The 21288-nt window shown below is 39.7% G+C and overlaps 1 protein-coding gene across 2 annotated transcripts in view; it reads right to left on the reverse strand.

The window, feature by feature from the left end:
- LOC102378644 overlaps positions 1 to 21288 on the reverse strand; it is a 133758-nt gene that overhangs the window by 77108 nt on the left and 35362 nt on the right. For both annotated transcript variants that reach the window (XM_014524893.2, XM_025216020.1), the window contains exons 9-13: positions 16349 to 16545; positions 12874 to 12938; positions 10513 to 10619; positions 6854 to 6965; positions 2003 to 2102 (exon numbers count right to left, since the gene is read on the reverse strand). In XM_014524893.2, the coding sequence (XP_014380379.1) occupies positions 2003 to 2102; positions 6854 to 6965; positions 10513 to 10619; positions 12874 to 12938; positions 16349 to 16545 (581 nt within the window). The remainder of the gene's footprint in view (positions 1 to 2002; positions 2103 to 6853; positions 6966 to 10512; positions 10620 to 12873; positions 12939 to 16348; positions 16546 to 21288) is intronic.

The following is a 21288-nucleotide window of genomic DNA, read 5'->3' on the forward strand; positions in this document are numbered from 1 at the left end:
AATGCTGCTAATGAAAAGTGAGTTCTGAGCTCACCAGCTGAGCTCCCCTGACCTTTTCACAAAGCAGGGGAGACCTATGCAAAGCTGGGGAGATGGAAGCGGCAGGGCTAAAACTCTTCCCAGACACCTTATAAAGGTACTTTTGTATATATGCTTTTCCTCTATCCCCAACATACTCCTATTGTGTGCAAGAAAAGCATGTCCTGACGCAGCAGAGTTCAGGCAGCAGAGTTTAGCATGAGTCATAGAGAGTCCCTTGCAGGAAGAAGGGCTGGGGGGAAAAGTAGTCCACCCTGGGATGCTGGAGGACCTGGCCAAACACTGGCCCCTGTGTGTAACATGCTACGCGTTCAAATTAAAGTGCTGTACAAACAAGACAATAGTCTACATTTAGACTTTGTTGCTGGATTGCCATTTTTGCAACTTGGTATCACATGACAAATTGTTTGAACATACAGCATGTTGCAATTTATTGCTCCATGAACACACTTTGCTGCATTGCTCCATAATCACACTTTAAATGTAGCATCTGTCAGGGGTGTTATAGACTAATTCATTCAGAACTTTTGAAAGCAACAGCACATCATCAAATATAATTATATAAATTAACAAATTAATAATATTAGTCATTTTAGTAATTTAATGAAGCAGAGTAAAGCCATGACCTTAATTAGTGTGTGCAAGGACATTAAAAAGCTGATGAAAGCAAGAAAAGAAAGTAGCAACAGCAGAAGGCTGAAAAGCATCAGAGGAGCAAAAGGTGACTAAACAAAATAAACATCTATAAATTTGTCCGTGTCTTAGGCCTCATTTTAACAAAAACATGTAAGCATATTAACTTTGGGTTTACATAGATCATGGTATGACAAAGTACTATCTCCAGGGGTGGCCGTAAAGCACCTAGAGACAAAAAAATGACTTGTACCCTGTTCTACAGGCAGTCTGCCCTGCCCTCACCCACCATGCCTTGATGTTAATTGTCAAAAAGAGTGTGGGAGGCTGCCCTGGTCTTATCATAATGACCATCAGGTTAGTGGTGAAGGCCTTATGGGCCAATTGCATGGCTCTATTTTGCCCCTACACCACATCCCAGGCCTCGCAGATGTCATCTTCATTGATGTTCCTTCTTGTCACTCACACAGCCCTTCTCTGGGCCCTCAGACCCTTTGGCCTCAGCCATCCCCACTTTGGGCCTTCAGACCCCTCAGTCTCTTGCACAAGCCCTCCCTGGGCTGCCAGGCCCTTCGGTTTCTCACTCGGTCCCTCTCTGGGCTGGCAGACCCCTTTGGTCTCCTCCTGGACACTTCTGGTCTCCCACTTTTCCTGGCCTCTGACCCTACATTGGGCCTCGCACTATTTCCCAGCCCTTCGCTGGGCCTCTGGACCCTTCTAGTCCCACTCTCCCTTTCAGCCCTACAGGTGTTACAGTTCACACTTGAACTGGCTTTTGCTGCCCATACCTTGGCACTTTGCCCCTCATGGCTACTCCCAGGTGTGACCCTCTCCCCAACCTCAGGCCCTTCACCCATCCTGGCTACTCCCAGGTGTGGCACTCTCTATCCACACCCCAGGCACTTTGCCCATCATGACTATTTCCAGGTGTGGCTTCTCTCTGCCCACACCCGGGCACTTTGCCCATCCTGGCTACTCCTGGGTGCAGCCTTGGGTGCTGAACCTGATCCCAGCTTTCCTCATACACTCTACTTGTGGGTTCATTGGTCCTCTCATACTCTAAGCCCTTGGACCCTCTCTGGGCCTCTGGACCTGCACAGACCAAATCTCTCCTGGCCCCTCTCTGGGTCTCTGGACACGCATGGTCCCACTCTTTTGTGATCCGCAGCTGCTGGCTTTGCAGACTGCCTAATCTCTTAAAGTGGCAGGCACCCCAAGTGACCTGCCACAATCAACACAATGAGGCACGTATTATAAGCGCTACCTTAATATTAATGATCAAACTCAAAGTAAGAGCCAGATACTTAGAGAAAGAGATAGGACTATTTACCCATTCCAGTTCCAGCTGGTGCAATCTCTTTTGAGAAGATTTCCACAGCCTTTTTCTGCTTATGGTGTACAGCAAGCCAGATAACCACTTCCCGGGGACCCTGTTTCCAAATATTATAAATTATGAATTCAAGAGTCATAAGCAAAGGTTTACTTAATATGCATAGCTCTAGTAAATTTAAACATATGGAATCTTCCAAAGATGAACTGTCATTACCGTAGCTGAAACTCTATAAAAAGAGTCACTGGGCATGTCTATGCATGCAATTAATGCAATTGAATAAACTCTGATGCAATTTAAGCCGGAGTAATCTAATCCTGATGTCACTGTCTACATATACGTTTAAGCATAGTAATTTACTGCACCATCAGAAAGTACCTCTGTCTGACAGCACTATCTGATGGCACTGTAAGTTAGTCTACACTGGGCCAAATGCTGTGCATGTGTAGATGGTGATGCTTTACTATGCAGTAAATTAGTCTACTGCACAGTAAAGTGCATGTATAGACACACCCACTATGTACTAATACTAAGCAGTAACATAATTTTCATCCATCTTTTTGTTAAAATCTTTTCTAATTCTTTTCTTCAGTTATCCTGGGTGTATCTACACATGTCATTAAGATGAGGATAACTGTACCAAAGTTAATGGCTCCCAGGCGCAGCATCTACATGTTCACTTGGGACCACAGCAATTTGAGCTAGGACGGAGCAGCTGCAGGCTGGCAGCAGGCTCAAGGGGTCAGCTATGAGCTCTGGGTCATAGCATTGGGCAGCAGAGGAGGTGGCTGGGGCCCAAGAATGCCTCACATGCGGAGCCATGCAGCTAGGCAGCAGGCAGGGGTCTGGCCCCCTGCAGCCTGGGTGCAATGTATGCCTGGGTCAGTGTTTACACGTGCATTTAGGCAGGTTATTTTTGCCACAGTAAGAAGTACTGTCCCCGAAAGTACTACCTTAATGGGGTGAAAATTAGTTTGTAGCAGTCTAATAGAGTCACACGTGTAGACTGTGACACTTTATACCACAGCAAATTAGTCTACTGTACAGTTCAGCACAATGTGTAGATGCACCCCCTGAAAACAAATGCTGGATATTCCCAAACTTCAGAAAACTGTACAGCTTCCTGCCTTGTCCTTTGGAATTCAATTTTTACCTCAAATAATATTCTTAAGAAGAAATGTTCAGATTCATGTTCAAAACTTGGTAAAATCTTTGTGAAACTTCCTAAAATATTGTAAAGTTGTTAATGAGTCAGTTTTATGGCACAATATATGTCCTAAATGGAACGTGTGCCACGGCTCTGTTTATGCTGTGCTTTCAGTGCCTGCTCCCCTTGCTGGATCCTGGCAGCTTTGAGGAGGAAGCTGCCTGATTAAAGGCAGAGGAACCAAGATGTGGACCTGAGGGGGTAAAGATGCAGATTGGGATAAGGACTTTGGGAGATGGTAAAGGAGGGGCAAAATATTTATTTCCCTCCGGTACTTATCCAAAGAGAGACATGGAGGATGACAAACAAATACTGATATCACAGCACAGATGCCTATCAAGTGATCTAAAGGTCAGATCTAAAGGTTCAAACCCTGTGGATGAACCATGCTGATGACCATCTACTGTCATGAGAAGGAATTTGATATATTTCTTTAGGGGGGGGGTTCCCAAAAACCATGGAGATTTCACAGAAAAAAGGATGGTAAATGAACACTACTAATGTTGCAAAATAAAGGACTTCGAATTTAGAAAATGCCAGATCTGCAGTTGCATAAGCAACCTCAGTTCAGACACTTCGCATTAATGCATTATAATAGACTTGACTTGATCACAAACTTTTTAAAACAGAACCCCTGCTTCTGAATGCATGATTGACTGTGTTTAAGGGAAGAATAAAGGTGTACAGTCATATTGTTTGAGATGTTGTAAGGTGTTAGTGAATGAGGCAAGGGGATATAAAACAAAACCAGTTTTGTAGTGTCAGCAATTTAGGAAAGTTGGTTTGGGGTTTTTTTTTTATCTCTGCCTAGGAGTTGCCACATGATGCAAGGCATACTGTCCAAACCAAGTTTCTCACTTATGGTGAGAAATAGTGTGAACCTCCTTTTCTGGGGGGCTGACTCGAGGCACTGCTGTCCTATTCGCAGAAGTAGTTAGTACTCCCAGAGCAAAATAAAGCCAATAGGAACTATAAATATGTACACGTTATATAATGCTAATCTCTCTGAAAAAATCAATCTCAAATTTGGTTCTCAGAACTAATAGACACTTGATCATATACTTTCTGTACCTCAGTTACCATCTGTAAAATAAGAACAATTATTTCCTCTTGTGGGACAGGAGTTTTGTGAATATAAATTAATGATTTGAAGCATTCATTTCTTACAATGATAAGCATAATAGAAAAATCCATGAGGAAATTGAAGAATTTCAATAGCATACAGCAATGGTTGTCAACCGGGGGTATGCTTACCCTTAGCGGTACTTAAAAAGGTTGTAGAGGGTACACAGTAGAGGGTACACAGAATGAATGTACAAGTATCGGCAATTGTCTTTTTTTGACTGGCGTGGCCAGTAAATGCCCTGTGCATGTACACAAGCTGCAGAGCAGCACACGGGCAGCTGGGAGCACAGCCCAGCAGCCTGCAGAGCAGCTGGGTCCAGCTGGTAAGTCTGTAAGGGAAGGGGCATGGTGGGGGGCAGGTTGAGGCCCCCGCAACGAGGGAGGGAGTGGGGGTGGGGCTGGGGCAGGCGCTGTACAGCCAGGGCATGGCATGGGATGGAACTGAGAGCAGCTTGTCTGGGGCAGCAGGGGGCGTGGGGAAGGAAGGGGCGATGTGGCGGCTCTTGCCGCTGCATGCACCCCAGGGAGTCATGGGGAGCATGTGCCCCCGGATCTGCGTGCAGGGCAATGGTGGGCTGCCGCTGCGGGCTGGGGCTGGGGCAGCGCTGGGCTCTTCCCGGGGCTGTGCTCAAGGCAGGCAATGGCAGCCAAGAACATAACAGGTAACATTAAAAACAAGAAAAAATATAAAGGGGTACATGAGCTGAAACTTTGAGACAAAAGGGGTACACTTGTTAAAAAAGGTTTAAAACCCCTGGCATACAGTAAATAGGAGGGAAAGACATCAATTAACAATGAGCATAACACAAACTATCAAATAGCTCTTTTCAGGTGAATGGTGTTTAATAAAATAGCATGCAATCATGCATTTCAAAACTGCAACAAAATGTATGTGCACAGTGTCCAAATTAAGGTTCCTTGAAATTTCACAACTTTCGAATGCTTGACTTCACAACCCTGATCAGGTTCTTTTAATACAGTTTTCTGTGTATTTAAAAGAATCAGATTAAAGTAGACTATGTATGATCCTGGGAAACAAAATTATTGGACAGCTGTATAACCATTATAAAGCTAGTTCAGTGGGGAGGGAACTACACCGCAGAAGGAAATTAAATCCAAGCATTTAAATTAACAGATGCAATGATACATTAATTAACTCTGCTGTAGAAATTAACAGTTCATAAACAGCTCATCAGCTGTACTTATTTAGCAATTTTAAAGTGCAGGTCTTCTCACTAGTTTCATAGAACTGAGTGTTGTCTGACATATACCTTTGCTGCTTTATAAAATTTTACAGCTGACAAAAAAGATTTAGATACTACCATTTTGTAACAAGTTGTACTACAAATGTATAACAGGAAATACAAAGATTTACTGCTTTCTTTTTTAGGCTTTCACATATCAATTAAAAATAGAGATTACAGACACGGTGTTAGCAAACAACACATCCCATTTATATCTGTATGCAATTGTTGTGATACATAATATGAACATGTAATTTAAGACTGTAACAAAATGCATACTCACAAGGGGGGCTAATTATAGTTGCACAAGTAGTCTTAATTTTGCATTCCCAGCATCAGTCCATTCCTAGCGCTTGACAAAGTTGGTTGTTGCCTACAAAAGCTCATGGCTGCATACAGGTGTTACATTTCTACCAGGAGAATTACAGCTCCCCTGGTAGAAACCATGCATGTACAGGCATTCACATAGTCTCTCCCAGAACAAAAATGGCACTTTTAGGAGAAAAGTAACCCAAGTCCTACCAGGTAGAAGCTACCCTCAGGCAAGTTTCTCTCAGGAGAACAACTGCCTGTACACTTTGTTTGACTCCTCCCAGGGACCAAGAAGAATCAAACATCAAGGAAACAAACATCCTATACCTTTGGAGACTAGGGTCACCCCAGCCTGGAGAATGTGCTGGAGGCACCTGATCCTGATTCTTCTATAGACCGGGAAAAGAGGAGCAGCCACCCACTGCTACCTGCAGGCTGCACACTCCAGTGAGTGGTCAAGTGAGCAGTGTGGGGACTTGTGGTGCCACTCACTCTGTTCAGCTCCCAATGCTCAGGAACTAAGCAGGCTGAACAGTTGGGCAAAGTCCTCACCCACTCTCCACACTAGGGGACTCTCCAGACTTACCCAACACTAGGACTACCCAAGTCTCAGGAAGGCACCAGGAGCAGGGGAGAGAGGGCAGTTGCAGGCTGAACAGTTGTACTGTTCCCTCTTTCAGAATCATTTCTAGCAGTGGAGATTTTCCACCACTAGAAATAAATCCTTGTGTGAGGCCCATGTCTTTCTGAACCAGGTAATCTCTAAGGTTCCACCCTGTGCAACCTAGTGCCTAGCTTCCAACTAACATGGCTAACCACCTCTATAAAAAAAAACACACAAATTTTTACATGATAGTAGCTCTGAAATTCCCTCCAATAATTTTTTTTACAGTTAGAAAAAGAGAACACATAGAGATTCAAAGTGATTAATGCACTTTTAAAAATGATTAATTTAGTACTTACACCATCTATATGCTTTTTTGCATGAGGTCCATATGTCTCTTCGGAACCTAAAATCTGCATGTTAACTGCACTGTAATCTTCATACCCAAGTTGACTGAAAATAAGGCGAGTCCTGCAACAAATTTACTTATTAGCCAACTACTTCATAAGAATGATATGCAATATCCCAGTACAGCCCATGGATGTAAAATCTGAATGTTCCATAAGTTTGGATTTAAATACCTGTCATTGAGCAAATACATTGCTATACTGTATTTCAAATGATGCATCTACACATACAATTCAAATGATGTATCTACACATGGGCACATCTACACACACAATTAATTTGAAGCAATTAACCCCAGTGCTTATTGTGCCAGAGCTTATTGCTCCTGAGTGTACCATTTGAATGTGCACCTGAGATCACAACACATTGAGCCAGGTTGGACCAGCACCAGCTGACAGGAGGCCTAGGGGATCAGCCTACCAGCCCGGAGCTGCTCCAACTCAGCTCGATGTGCTGCAGAGGGGCTGGCTGGGGCACAAGTTTTTTCCACTGCAGGGTTAGCCAGCAGGCAGCCCCTACACTGAAGCACGCTCATGCCCCAGTCAGCTGGGTCAGCACCTACGTATACACTGCTGTGCTTGAAAAATTCCACAGCAGGGTAGTACTTGTATTCACAAATACTTGTTATAGAATTAATTCGTTTCCTGCAGCCTAATAGGGCTGCACATTTAGAAACAAGACATTTACTGTGGAGTTAATTAGTAGATGTGCCCACTGTCAAGTGAGGTACTTCCAAAATTTGTCCTGACTGCTTGACTCTAAGGGCCTGCACTTATTTCACCAATTAGCCACTTATGTGGATTTAGACACTTAGAAGACTGCCTTTCATGTGTTTGGCGATGGCAGTAGGGCATTTTAATTAGAGTGGTTCCTGGACAGACGCTCTAATTCAAATGGCTCACGATCACGTGCATTAAGCCACAGTGCATTTTAAAATGACCACAGAACAATTTCTCTAAAGCTCATTCAATGATGTTCAACAAGTCATTCTACAGTTTCGCCTTATGACATGGACAATTGCATAAGCCAGCTTTTAGAGTCTTCAAAATAATATATCATTACTGGACCTATAATTCTTAATTTTTGCACAGCTAGGAAAAGAGATACTTAATTCTTTCCCAAAAGCTTGACATATTCAAGTATACTGGTGTACAATCAGTATTTAAATAAAACAGAAATAGTCATATAAACTCTACCTCGATTGAAATTGTAGTACATTATAAAACTTTGACAATATGAGAAAAAGGCAGCATTATTAGAGAGAAAAAAATGTCAATTTTGTGAGCATACCATACAAGAGTCTTAAAAAAAACATAAAATGCCCGTAACAGTTTCCATTTAATAGCTTCAGTGCCCCTTCAACATATCAGACAGATGAGGTCAATGCATTTGAAGAGCATCACCGTATCTGGCACCCTCACCTCCTTCCACTGTTTTAAGAGATTTTACCAATTCAACCATGGAAATTATGTTTGGACTGATAGAATCTTTCATACCCATGGAGCAGTTTAAAAGACACTTTCTTTCTATATTTAATGACGCATCTATATGGCACCAGAGTAAAGGAATTTAATATTAAATTATACAGGTAAGATTACCTTAAATAGATAAAATTAAGTTAAATTAAATTTATATTAAATTATATATTTTCTACTTACTGTTCGTGAAAATTGAAACTGATGCCTAAAATTAGGTATCAAACCTTATATCTAAACACCAAAATAAAAGTGGTCAGATGTGCTGAGTAACAGAACACAGCACATTCCCAAAGACAAGTTATATATAACATCTAAAATTAACTGTAGACATGAAAATTTAAAATATATTTGTTGCACAAATTTTAGTCCTAAGCAGTTTTAGCTGGGGCCCCTGACCCATCCTTGACCAGACTTGCAGTGAGTTTCTTTTAGCACTAAAAGCACTGATGCTGTACAGAGAACCTGTGTAAATGGATATTATAACTATCCTGATTTCCTGTCTAGATTCCTTGTAGCGGCTAGCTTAGTTTCTCATTCAACCAGAGTTTTAAACCATTCACCACTGCTTATTGTGGGAAAGTCCTTGATTTTAATGGAATCTGCTCCCTTTTCTGAGGATTGCCGAAATCTTCTCTTACTTAGTGTACTTATAGCATACCGGTAATCTTAAAGAGCATATTTCAAGCTTTTACAACGCACTAGAATGCAGCAAATGCATTAAATGTTTTTAAAATAACTTCTTGAGGCACAATAAAGGCTGCTTTAAATAACTGCTTCTTTACACATTTTTTTAAATTATTCATTTTGAACAATGGAGAGGAAGGAAGCAAGGAATAAAGAAAAGGAATAAAGAATAATAATTACATATGTCAGAAGCTGAATCTGAAGAGATGCTGAAGACAGTTTATTGAGAGGAGCTGTATATCAGCAGCACATTAGCCCAATGCTTTGGGAATTACACTGGCTTCCAATAATTTACTGGATGAAATTCAGTGTGTTGGTTTTAGCCTATAAAAATCAGAGGTGTTCATAACCTGTTTAGCTGAGATGTAAATCTCTCTTCATGGTCTAAATCTCTCTTTGTCAAAGCTGTTGAGGAATATGAGGGCTGAAGTAGAAATGGATATATTCATGGGTGGTATATTATGCTGCAGCATTTAAATATATGGATCAGGCACTCAAAGCCCTGGATGGGCACTTGTAGTTCAATTTTTATACTTGAATAAATAAAATAGATGAAATACATTGAGGTGCTGAAATGGATAGCAAGGCTGTCAGGCTGCCTTACAGCTAGAAACTGGCATTAGTCAAAAGTAGATAAGCATCACTAGTGACTTAACCTTACTGGACAAAGCTTATGATGAAAGTTATCTAAACCAGGAATGCTCTACCTCCAGCTTGTAGGCCAAATGCAGCCCACAGAGCCATTGCGTCAGGACCGCAGGGCTCCCCATGGGTCCAGAAACTTGGCTGTGGGAAGCCATTAATACAGTGACCCCCCTGCCAAATTCACAAACCCCAAGTCCTGTGTGCCCTGCAGAGCCAGACCGCACCTCCTTCCCCCTGTGTGGAAGGGCCACACCCTCTTCCCCCTGTGGGGCTGGGTTGGGACTGGACCATGCCCCCTTTTCCATTAGCAGACCATGCCCCCTTTTCCACCTTGCAGGGCTAAGTGCAGCCCCTTTCCCCCCTGCTGGGCTAGGCTCAGTTCAGGCTGACCTCCTCCCACCATGGCTGAATAGTGCCCGCCATGCTGGCCCCAGGTGCTGGATCAGAACCACCATCTGGCCCATGGTTAGATCTGGCACTGCCCATCCATCCCATCGAGTGAAAAGGTTGAGCACCACCACCACCACCAGCCTAAACAAATGCATCTAACTTCTTGCCTATTGCCTGTTTTTTGATAAGTAATGTTACTGATATTTCATAGCTCTATAATGAGTTCAGTAAAAAAAAAAAAACAGGTTCTAAATTATACAATTTATGTCTTGATTTCTCCAACCATTTTAAATAATTCCATCTTCTAGGCAGCCTCTTAGATTGATGTGACTGCCATCTTAGTACAGTTTACAAATTTATTTTGATTTTATGTTTAAAAGGTAAAATAAAGTGAATCTGTATTGAATACTAACCTTTTCAGAATGCTTTCTGCTGTTCGCCTTCCTTTTTCCACTGCCTTCGGCCCACCTACTGGGCAGACAGCTGTAGCTCTGTAACCATCGAGGTAAGTGGCATTTACCTAGTGATAAAAGGTTATAAAAATGAGGGATTTGCCCCTGATTTACTCTAAAAGGTCAACAAGCAGTAATTACCAATATATCCAGAAGAAAAAGAAGCAGAATTTTTTTCTCTTCACGTGGTATGCGTCTTCTTTGTTATCATGCACATCCAATCATCACTTAGTCAAAATGTATATATCGGGTTCTTTCTTCATACATCTTATAATAAAAGCCCTAGCTCTGTGTGTGTGTGTGTGTGTGTGTGTGTGTGTGTGTGTGTGTGTGAGCACGCGCGCAAATGCATACAAAATATCTATCCATCCATCAATATGTTAACTTAGCACCTGAGTAAACACAATATTCTACAGAACTGAAAAAAATATGAGGGGACATTTTACTAACATAATATTGATTTTTCAGACTATTATTTTAGCTGTAGTATATGTTCTAAACATCTCTTAATATTTGAGATCTGTAGAATAATTATTCTTACTATATTGTCTTGAAAGGTAACATACTCTATATGAGAAAAAAGGGTTAAATATGCACTGTCTTTTTTATTTATGTATATCTACCTTATTTGTTTCCTAATTTAACTGGCTATCTGGAGCTATGCACTTGTACTGCTAGATACGGCTGGAATTAAAGCCTTTCTATTGATATTTATTGTGACTCATTTGGTAATATGGGGCTCCATTGCTGCATATTTTAATTGTCGTTGATACTTTTAGCATTGGCTAAATAGGTGTAAAAGTGAAGAGATGAAACTTTAGTAGTGATAACTGGACCCAAAGAAGACTGCTGAAGAAAGTTGTTAAAAAAAAGTTTAAAAAAGAAAAAATATCTATAAAGCACATTCTACTTGGAAAAAATCTTCCAGATTTTGTAAAATGTTCCTTGGTTTGAAAGAAAAAATGCACAGCTTAAAATAGTAGTTATGATGAGGAACTTCAGTAGAATTTTGACATTAATTTTGTATTAAATAAAATGTCCAGAATCTTTAGAATGTGTTTTATTTTTTAAATGCTTTTTTTTTTTCTAAACCGGAAATAGTTAGCCCACAATTAGGACCGGTTAGATCTAATTTTGAAAAATTATTTCAAAATCCTCTCAATTATTATTTTTAAAGGTATTCCCAGTGATGAAAAAACCTTTTTTTTTCCAGATCTGAAAAAGACTTGGTCTCCCAAGTACAGACCATATAACACAAGTGGAAATTGTTATTTTAACATTGTGTTTCTTGAAGTTCTTATTTAATATGCAAGAGACTGAAAACATGAAGGGCAGAACAGGGTATTTTGTACAAACAACTGAAATTATATACATACATACATATTATGAATTCAAGGCATTATTAACTAGATGATATTGTGGAAAAATTTAGTTATTGATTACGTTGCTAAATTACTGATGATTAAGAACAACAAAATGTTTCATCATAAAGCTAACAGAATTATTATTAGGAATATAACAAATGAAAAATTTGAAAAGTGTATGAATAACTGAGAAACATGAAATAGGGATATTCATTAATTTAAAATATACTCAAAATTAATGATTTTAAAGATTTTTTTGTTTTCTACACTGCAGTCACTGTGGCCAAAACTATACCTTCTCTACTTTGAATACCGTATTCTTTTGAAAATCTGAAATAAATGTTATATATTTGTCATACTTTAAAATTGATACATTATTCTTTCAAATTGGCAAAAAATTAAAATGTGCTTGATGTACTTTAAAAATGTGTGTATAAGCAGTACTATTTTACAAACAATACTATGTGCTTTTTTACGTTATAACTGTTTTCTAAAAAAAAGTATTTTTTCAAAATGGATTCAGTCATATAAGCTCAGCTATGGTAACACTTCACTAAGTGGTTTAATTTATAGGACCAACCTTGCTTTCATGAAAGTCACTTGAGATTTTGCCATTGGTTTATATGGGAATAGGATTAAGCCCTGTATGTACTTTTTACAGTAAAGCAGGACTAGATGTGTGTGTAAATTAAAAATGACTGAAAGCCCTCATTAAACAAGACATTGGGACTAAAAACAGCATTTTATATTTAAAATGCAATGTTAGTCTACACTACCATGTTGCACTATGGTCTTCCTAAAAGGCTTATAAATTAACCTTAGTTACATCTATTTCTCAAAGAATGAAAAAAATAAGAGTTTCACCTGAAGATGGTATATCCTTTTCCTCCAAAATACCAAATTTCACAAATCAAGTGCATTTCATACTATATCATTATCAACACGATAAAAAGAGTACCTTATAAAATGTTGAAGGAGGTGATCCTTTTGCTCCATGAACTTTCACTGCTCCACCTTCAATGCCTGTAATGGTTAACAGAAAAGTAGTCTGACTGCTTAATATACAAAATGGCCTTAGGACTGTGAGCAATTGTTGTCTCCTACTTGATAGCAGGAGATGAAACACATAGGTATAATTCTCAATAAATCACAGGTGTAACTTATCGGGCTGTTTATATCTGATGCATAAAATATTTACAAGGGATGTATTAAGATAAAATTCTTGGATCTTTGCGACACACCTCCTCAGTCGCTTTGACTGAAAGTGATTTGGAAGGGAAGCAACAGGTAACAAAGCACCTCACAACTGATTGCCATACACCTGATTGGGTGGAGATGGCTGAGCTGGTTAAGAAATAAACTGTAGGAGAGTATGGAAGTCTGTTTAGGGAAATTGTATAAAACATGGCTAGAGCTGGGAGGAAAGTTGTGTAATTGTGGATCCAAATTAGCTCTAATCTTTTTGCTACTAATAGTCTAGAGAGCACATTTCAGGAAAAATAATGACCTTGACACTGAACACAGGAACATCAACAAGAAGTTTGACAATACACTGCCATGTATTAGGGCTTGATCTCCTACTGAACCATTACAATGACTAAGCTCCCACTGACTTCAGGGCTAAGTACAGAGGTTCAAAAAGCCCAAGGCAGAATCAGCTCAATCACTGCAGGTTTTTTAAAGCTGCAGAGCTTGACCTGATAACAAACTGAACTGATGTTCAGTATTTGGGTGGCCAAGAGAGACAGAAGCCTGAACTGGCCAAGGCCAGGAGCCTGGGGGAGTGCTCACATGCACCACCCCTCATGGCCAGCTGCCTAAGAGCTAAATCCAGTCCAATGGCACACCAAGCTGGCATGTGCTCAGCCCCACCCCTATGAGAAACTGGAGGGGTGGGGAGGGGAAGGTGGCTCAGCCTGGCACTGACCCCCACAGTGGGGTCTTCCTAGCATGGGGCAGTAAGCCCCCACTGGGGCTTTTCGTAATGCCACAACCCAGCAAGTCAGGCTGGGATTGGCTCAGCCCTACCTCCTCACCAGGAGGGAGTGGAGCTGTTCCCCACTTGGCTTGCCCAGCTATGAAAAGCCCCTGGGGGGGACTTTCACTGCCTCATGCCAGGCAGATGTGGGGGGCAGGGGGGGGCGGTGCGTTCCCCTCCCTTCTCCCCCACCTCTCAAAGGCAGGGAGCTAGGGAAGGGGTGGTTATGAGCCCATTCCAGCCTGGCAACCCAGGCTGTGGGGGAGTGAAAAGCCCCCAGTGGGGGCTTCCCCACCCCCAGCACTGGGCAGACCCCAGCTGGGGGAGCCAGTGCTTAGCTGGGCTGGTGCGTTTGCCCCCCAAATCCCTGCTTCTCACAGGCAGGGGCTGGAGAGGGGGCAGGGCTGAGCTGATCCTAGGCCAGCGAGCCACTCACCTGGTTGCTGCAAGGATGATAAGCTCCCAGTGCTGGAGCTTTCCTTCCCTTTGTCCTGTACAGACAGTGGGATTTGGGGGGTGGGGTGGTCTTGAGGTCCATTCCCTTGCCCTCCTGCATCCCACCAGGCTGACAGGAAGCAGAGGCTTTAATGCCTTAGTTTTGCAATAGCTGGGGGAGGGGTCAGCCCTGCTCTACTGGAGCAGACAGCACATCCCAGGACTACAAAGTATTCTGGGATGGTGGAGGACTGTGAATTAACTTGAATTGGGAAGGGATCTAAAACAGAAGTTCCATAAACTAGTTTGACCTAAATCAGTTAAGTCTGATACTACAACTAGTGAGGTTTATCTTACACTGGTTTTGTCATTTTGAAAGTGGTTTATATGCAATGAACTTCTGTTCTGTTTCATATTACTTAAACTGGTTCATGTGTAACTTCTGTCCCTAACCCAGGGGCATAGGATCAAAGCCTCACACCAGTATTAATCAAAAACAGTAATGGAAACTTATGCATATGGAAATAAGGTGCAGCTCAGCTCTACCAAATCTGTGCATGAAGGTGTTCAGCAGAATAGTTAAAGACTTTCTACAAACAGAGAATTAAGGTGAACAAAAATAAAACTTCTTCAAACATATCTGGAAGAACAATTGTATTTGAATAATCATCTAAATTATCATTTTCAAAATAATAACAATGGTCCTTCAGAAAGGCTGGTTTAAATTATTTGCCTCCCTTCTATTATAAAACTATATTTCTGTAATCAGACTAAATATTTGCAGGTTTTTTATACCAGGTAAAGAAAAAAAACACAATATCTATCAACAAAAACAAAGTAGCACATCTTAGTTCAAACCTGAATTGTATGTGTTGTAACTAACACTGTGGTACAATAAAATAAGCAATGTAAACAGAAAAAATAGCTGGCCTTCCCTGTTCTTCCTGGTGTACGTGTCAAAGAACTTCAAACTAAAAATATTTAAGAAATCTGCCTATTTTCCATCTGTTATATTTCTAGGAGGAATAACTGAAAGTTCATGTGAAAGTTCATTTTAAGTTCAAATGTGTCATATTGGGTCATTTACAAGCTAAAAGTTCATTGGAAGGTTAGGGTTCTATTTTTTTAAATAAAAATGTTACTAAAAGAGGCAAGCTAGCCTTATCAGACATTCTGCCATTTGATTATGTTGTGTAATTTTCAGTAAGCCTTATTCTTAAAATGTAACCTTTGTAATTTTATAATGTTCAAAATGTTATAGTGTATAAAAAACCTTCTATGATAGATGGGAAATAAAAAGACAAATTACTCAAAGAAGTTCAACTAGGTTGCTTATCCAGACTTTTTATCTTGTAGTCTGATATTCAGATTTGGACTTAAAAATAAAGCTAGAGTGAACATAAGATTTCTGCTTCTGTTGACATAGTTGATAATATTTTAGAGGGTGGTTATATACATGGGTTGTTTTTTTAATTGAGCTATGACTCCTTTTAAGGTGACTCAGTCAAGTGGATTGAAAACAAATCTTTATTATGTAATGCCTTCAGTGGTGACTTCCTATACCTGCTTGCACCTGTGTGTGTGCGCGTGCGCGTGCGCGTGTGTGTGTGTGTATAAGAGAGAGACAGCGAGCAGATCAATAACAAAAGGAAGGTGAACTGGAATTAAACTTCAATGAAATCTGAAAGACTATTTTCACAATAACACATGCATAAATATTAAAGTCCTGCAGAAATAGATGGTTTATAGACCTAACAAGTGTGTTATATTAATTTTAAGAAAATAAATTATGGAAAAATATACGCTAGTCAAGGAGCAGGTTTAATGGGTTGATATACATTTAAAAAAATATGTATAAAGCGAATCCTTGTATGGTAAAACTGTATTTCAAAAGAACAGACTTAAATAAAGTTGTAGAGAAAATGTGGAAACTATGGTAAGTACCTTAGAATGCCAGCATAACTGTTATTGACTGTTTTTATACTCAAAATGAAGGTCCTCTTTCCGCAGCAGCACTAACCTGGAGTTTCAGTAATGGACACTTGAGAGAAGTCACATGTGACATCTGGTAAGAGATAACGTTGAGGGTTGCCAATTTCATACACCAATTGTTCAGCCACAGTACCAAAAGAGACTAGGCCTCCTGTGTCTGGTGGTTTGGATATAATAAAGTGTCCATCAGAAGAAAATTCAACTATGGGAAACCCCATGTTATGCCTAAAGAATTAAAACATTAAAGAGGTCTATGTTCAGAATAAGAGGAAAAAATATCATTAATCAATTAACATGTAGCTACTGCCATCAGCCTCTTTATGATAATGACTAAATATCAATAACTAGTAACAGTCAGAACACAGAGGATTTTCTTAGTCACAAGTTCAGGTAAACATTGAATAAACTGCAAAGAGAATAAAACCAGCTAAGGTAATAAGAATACATACTCATTTAATAGTCTTATTTATCGCTCAGCAACACAATTTTGATGAAACTGAAAACAGAACCCTAACAGACACCCACTTTAACTAGAAGAGAGGTGAAAAAAGAGCCACAGACAGAGATGCTAAACAAGTGGTTAGAGATATAGGAAGAGTAGTAAAGTAATAGAGACTCATGAAACCACACAATAGAAATAAAATGGAGATGAAGGATGTGACCTTTTGACAAAAGAAAACGGAGATGAAGAACTGGCCATACAGCTTGACTGGGAAGACACTGGCTACTTTGGTAGAACAGTTGAAATAGAAAGGAGAGGGAAGACCAAGATTGTAAGATATAGAGAAGTAATTCTATAGCAGTAAAAGATAAACTGCAAGATCTTGGAGACAAAGCATTAATTCAAGCCATTAAAGCAATTCTCTGCACTTTGTAAAAGTAATAACAGAAAACAGAAGATATTTAAAGCAATTACTAAGACAAAATTCTGCCCTATAAGATTATAAAACTCAAAAGGAAAGAGAAATGTGATGCAAAGGAAGGGGGGGAAAGCACTCTGACAAAGAATAACACAATCAAATTGCACAGGGAAAAACCAAGAAATAAACAAAGAGGTGTTAACAGATACAGTGCCATCACTGCTGAAGTGCAGTGGGCTCTTCATGGGTATCTGGAGGAAATCTAAAGGCCTACTTTACTTGTTTTAAATGCTCTTTTTTTTGTTTTAAATAACTTTTCTAAGTAGACGCAGTGATCAAAAAGACATCTGAAATTAAAGCAAAGCTTTTATAACTTCTAAAAAGGCCACAAGAAGGTGGAGATCTGCCCAAGTAAAATTTTCCAAAGGCAGGAAAAGAATAAATGATAGAATTAAAGCAACTAACTAGCCACAGGCCACCCTCTCTTCCCCCAAGTCTTTCTAAGGTCTAATGCTAAGTAGTGTGGGTATGAGAATTCCCACTGAAGCCAGTGATCATCAGGCCCTAAGTGCATCCTTAAAACAGTTTGCTCATTTTATTTTTATACTCTGGCTCTAATATGGGTCGTGTATTGTACATATAACAAAAAATTGGTCGCAAAAAGGTTGGATGAATAAAGTCTGGATAATATATAGACAAACAACATTTTAAAGGAAGTAAGTGAAGAAACCAATGACCTCTTAATTGACATTTGTAAAGTTCACGGGAGCTTGGAGAGATTCCTTAGCAATGGGAAGCTACAAACATAACTCCATTATTTAGAAAAAGGATTAAGAGACAAACTTTGCAGTTACAGATCAGCAAGTTTAACATTGTACCACATTTGGAAAATAGGGTGATATTAGAGGACAAATAGAAAAGATGCTTCATTATCTGGTCTTTGAGGCAGCAGTCCAGTTTTACAAGTAGGGAACAGGCACAGGAAGACAAAGTGACTGGCCCAAGGCTATGAAGCAAGTCAGTGGGAGAGGGAGGACTATAACTAGGGAGTTCTTGGCTACTAGTGCATTGCCCCACATCATTAGACCATGCTGCCTCTCTGTACTGAATACAACAAATGACATAAAGCAGCAATATTAAACACCCATCCTGAAGGTTGGATCTAGCCTTCTCAAAGCACCCATGCAAATCTAAAATTCTGCAGAATGCAAGTGTTCATTTCCTTTAAGAGTGATTGCCTGTTAGTCAGACCCAGCATAGTTCCCAGAATAAAAGGAGCAGTGCAGGAATCAGTTGAGAAATCCTGTCAGCCAGAATCCTTACTCCAGTTGTGGGTGCAAGTCTTCTTACAATAGACAAACACCAACCAGGCCCAGCAGCAATACTTGGAATGGTTACATTTTTTGTTTAAATTTAACTGCTTATGTCATTCAGTGTGGGTTTCTGAAGTTGAGGGGCAGACATTCTATCTAAACACAGGTTGCTTAGAAGAAACTTTTTTTTTTTTAAATTGAGCCATGCCTGCTGGTTTGTGACCACTAAAGAGATTGAGTCAAGTGTGTATAATGATAGAAGTTTTTGTTGGCTATTAAAAACAAAATGCCAGGATATGGATATGGAATAGTAGTGAAAATAAGTACCAGAAAAGTTTATTTGACTTTAATAACTAGACCAAGGGAAAATGTAGTATGTCACTAAAGTCTACAGAAATAAATATTTCGGAACTTTGGGTGTTTCACTTGGCAACTTCAATTTCCTTTTAAATGCATTAATTAATGGAATTTCTGAGGTTATTTTAAAAAGAAAAAATAAAGAAACTAAAGAAGCGTCCTCATGTGCAATCATTTGCTAGACTGTAACAAAATACACTGTAATACATAATATATGCAAACAGCGAGAGAGGTATCTTATCTCTTTGCAGAGATGTTCTAAAATCATACTGGTACTCAGCGCTCCTTGGGAACTATGCTTTAACAATAATGCTTTCACACATACAGTGTGCCCAAAGTTCAAAACGAAATGCCTAGCAGCAATGCATTTATATTCAGACAACACTGATTCAGTCAACTGACTTGATGGCTCATTATAATCTACTGGATTCCTGCTAATAACTCTTCACTCCACACATGTTAATGTCCCTATGCCTTTTAATGGTCTTGATGTTCCACTAATCCAGATCAAGCAGTCCTTTGTTCAGAAATTTTGTTGCCTGTTTGCTAGCCCTATTCTCTTTCCTCCTATTTCACAGCCCTGCAAGCTGTTTTGGCATTTCTCAAAATCCTAGATACAACCATGGACTCCAGTCTTCATCCACAGTTAGCTTCAGCTTTTGGCTGAGCAGCCAAGCTGCTGCCAATTCAACTGTGAAAGGCTTTTACTTGAATAGGAAAGGGATGATGTGCAAGCTGAAGTTTAGATTCTGTCCCTGCTTTATGCAGCCATAACTCTGGAAAAGTCTTTTTTTTTCATTCTGCCTTCCCAAAACATGGTGCGTGTCTTATTTGTGGGCATGTCGTATGCAAGAAAATATGGTATGCTGATCACAAGGCAGGCCTGGGGCAGAAGAAATTAAGAAGTAAAGAGCTGTAGAAGGCAATAGAATACATCAAAACATTTGAAATCTATTAAAAAACCCACTGAGATGGACACAATTAATGCAAGCTCGTACAACAGACAAAGAAAGCACCTAGGAGAGTACAAGCAAACTTGGTACAACAGATAAAAACCTATGGAGAAATGTTTAAATAAGTTCATAAATCAACAAATTGTAAGGTGTGTCACCAAAAGTGATGTGGTCATATCTGGGCAATGAGATGTTCCTAGCTTGTGATGCTTAGCATCACTGAGTTACAGTGGCATGATCAGCAATATGCTTGGTTTTCAAAAAAACACTGGAAATATTTTTGTGATGTATAAGCACTTATAATGGATAAAAGGGTGGTAAAGAGAATTTGAGCTTAGTCATCCCCAATTTCACAAAGAGATACAAACTACAGCTCTGCAGGAATTTTTCAATGAAAGGTTTTTCTAGTTCTGGGATTTCTGATTAAGTAAAGAGAAAGAGACACCCATTCACTCTGCTCTATCTGATCTAGAGCAGGGACATAAATGTTTCTTCAACATCTATGGTTAGCAATTTCTATTCTGTGACGGTCTCTCTCTCTGCTGTTTTATGAAAAACATGCAAAAGGTCTCATTTTTGTTCTGCATGAAAATTAAACCAAATGTCAAAATTTCAAAATTTTTTCATGAAATGAAATGGAATTCTTGTTTTCCATCCAACCCTATTACAGAGTAAACCCTTGTCCTTTTACAGACTAAACTCTTGGGATTCATTGCAAGAAAATAATTAGACTGTTTCCACTGCCCCTCTGCCCTGGGTTTCTATCATGGGACAGTAACTTAAAATTGTGGTCAGAGCTCACAAAGCCCTAGCAGAGAAGTTGCCCTGGGTTTGACCTGTTCTGGCACTCTGGTCATTCCCCTCCCTGGCCAACACTGCTACATGAAAAATGACCCTCACTTGCTCCAGGCCCTGGCAGAGTGAATTAGTAAAAATCCAGATTGCAGACATTTATCACCCAAGATGCAATAATCTGGCATTACCCAGTTTAGCAAACTGTTGAAATCCTCATTGGTATAGCAAAGGAAATACACCACAGACACTGAGCAATTGAACTTTGCCAAAGGACAGCTATAATGATGGAGTCCAAGGTTCAGAGTGTACCCATTATTAAAGAGAATTACTTTGGCCTAGAACTATAGTTTGACTACAAGAAAAATCTCACAGAAGAAAGCAGTATATAGCAATACACAAAATTCTGAAAGGAAGTTAATATGATCGATTTCAATAATGCTATTTGATAAAGCAATTTGAAAACAAGAGATTAGAGGTTAAAGTTAAAGGAAACAATTGCAATTTCTTGACATAACAACTGGCTGAAATATGGAAAGAGCCAAAGTCCATAACAGAAACAAATTAAATAAGTTTTTAAAAAGCAGACAAATTTTTGGATAAAATTGTGGCATTGTTTGTCTCACAAGTCTTGTGTTGACTGAGATAATATTAAGTCACTATATATGTTCCAGATTTACAAGAAGGCATCTT

The sequence above is a fragment of the Alligator sinensis genome, unplaced genomic scaffold, assembly GCF_000455745.1.
Source record: "Alligator sinensis unplaced genomic scaffold, ASM45574v1 scaffold1146_1, whole genome shotgun sequence".
Classification (NCBI taxonomy): Eukaryota; Metazoa; Chordata; order Crocodylia; family Alligatoridae; genus Alligator; species Alligator sinensis.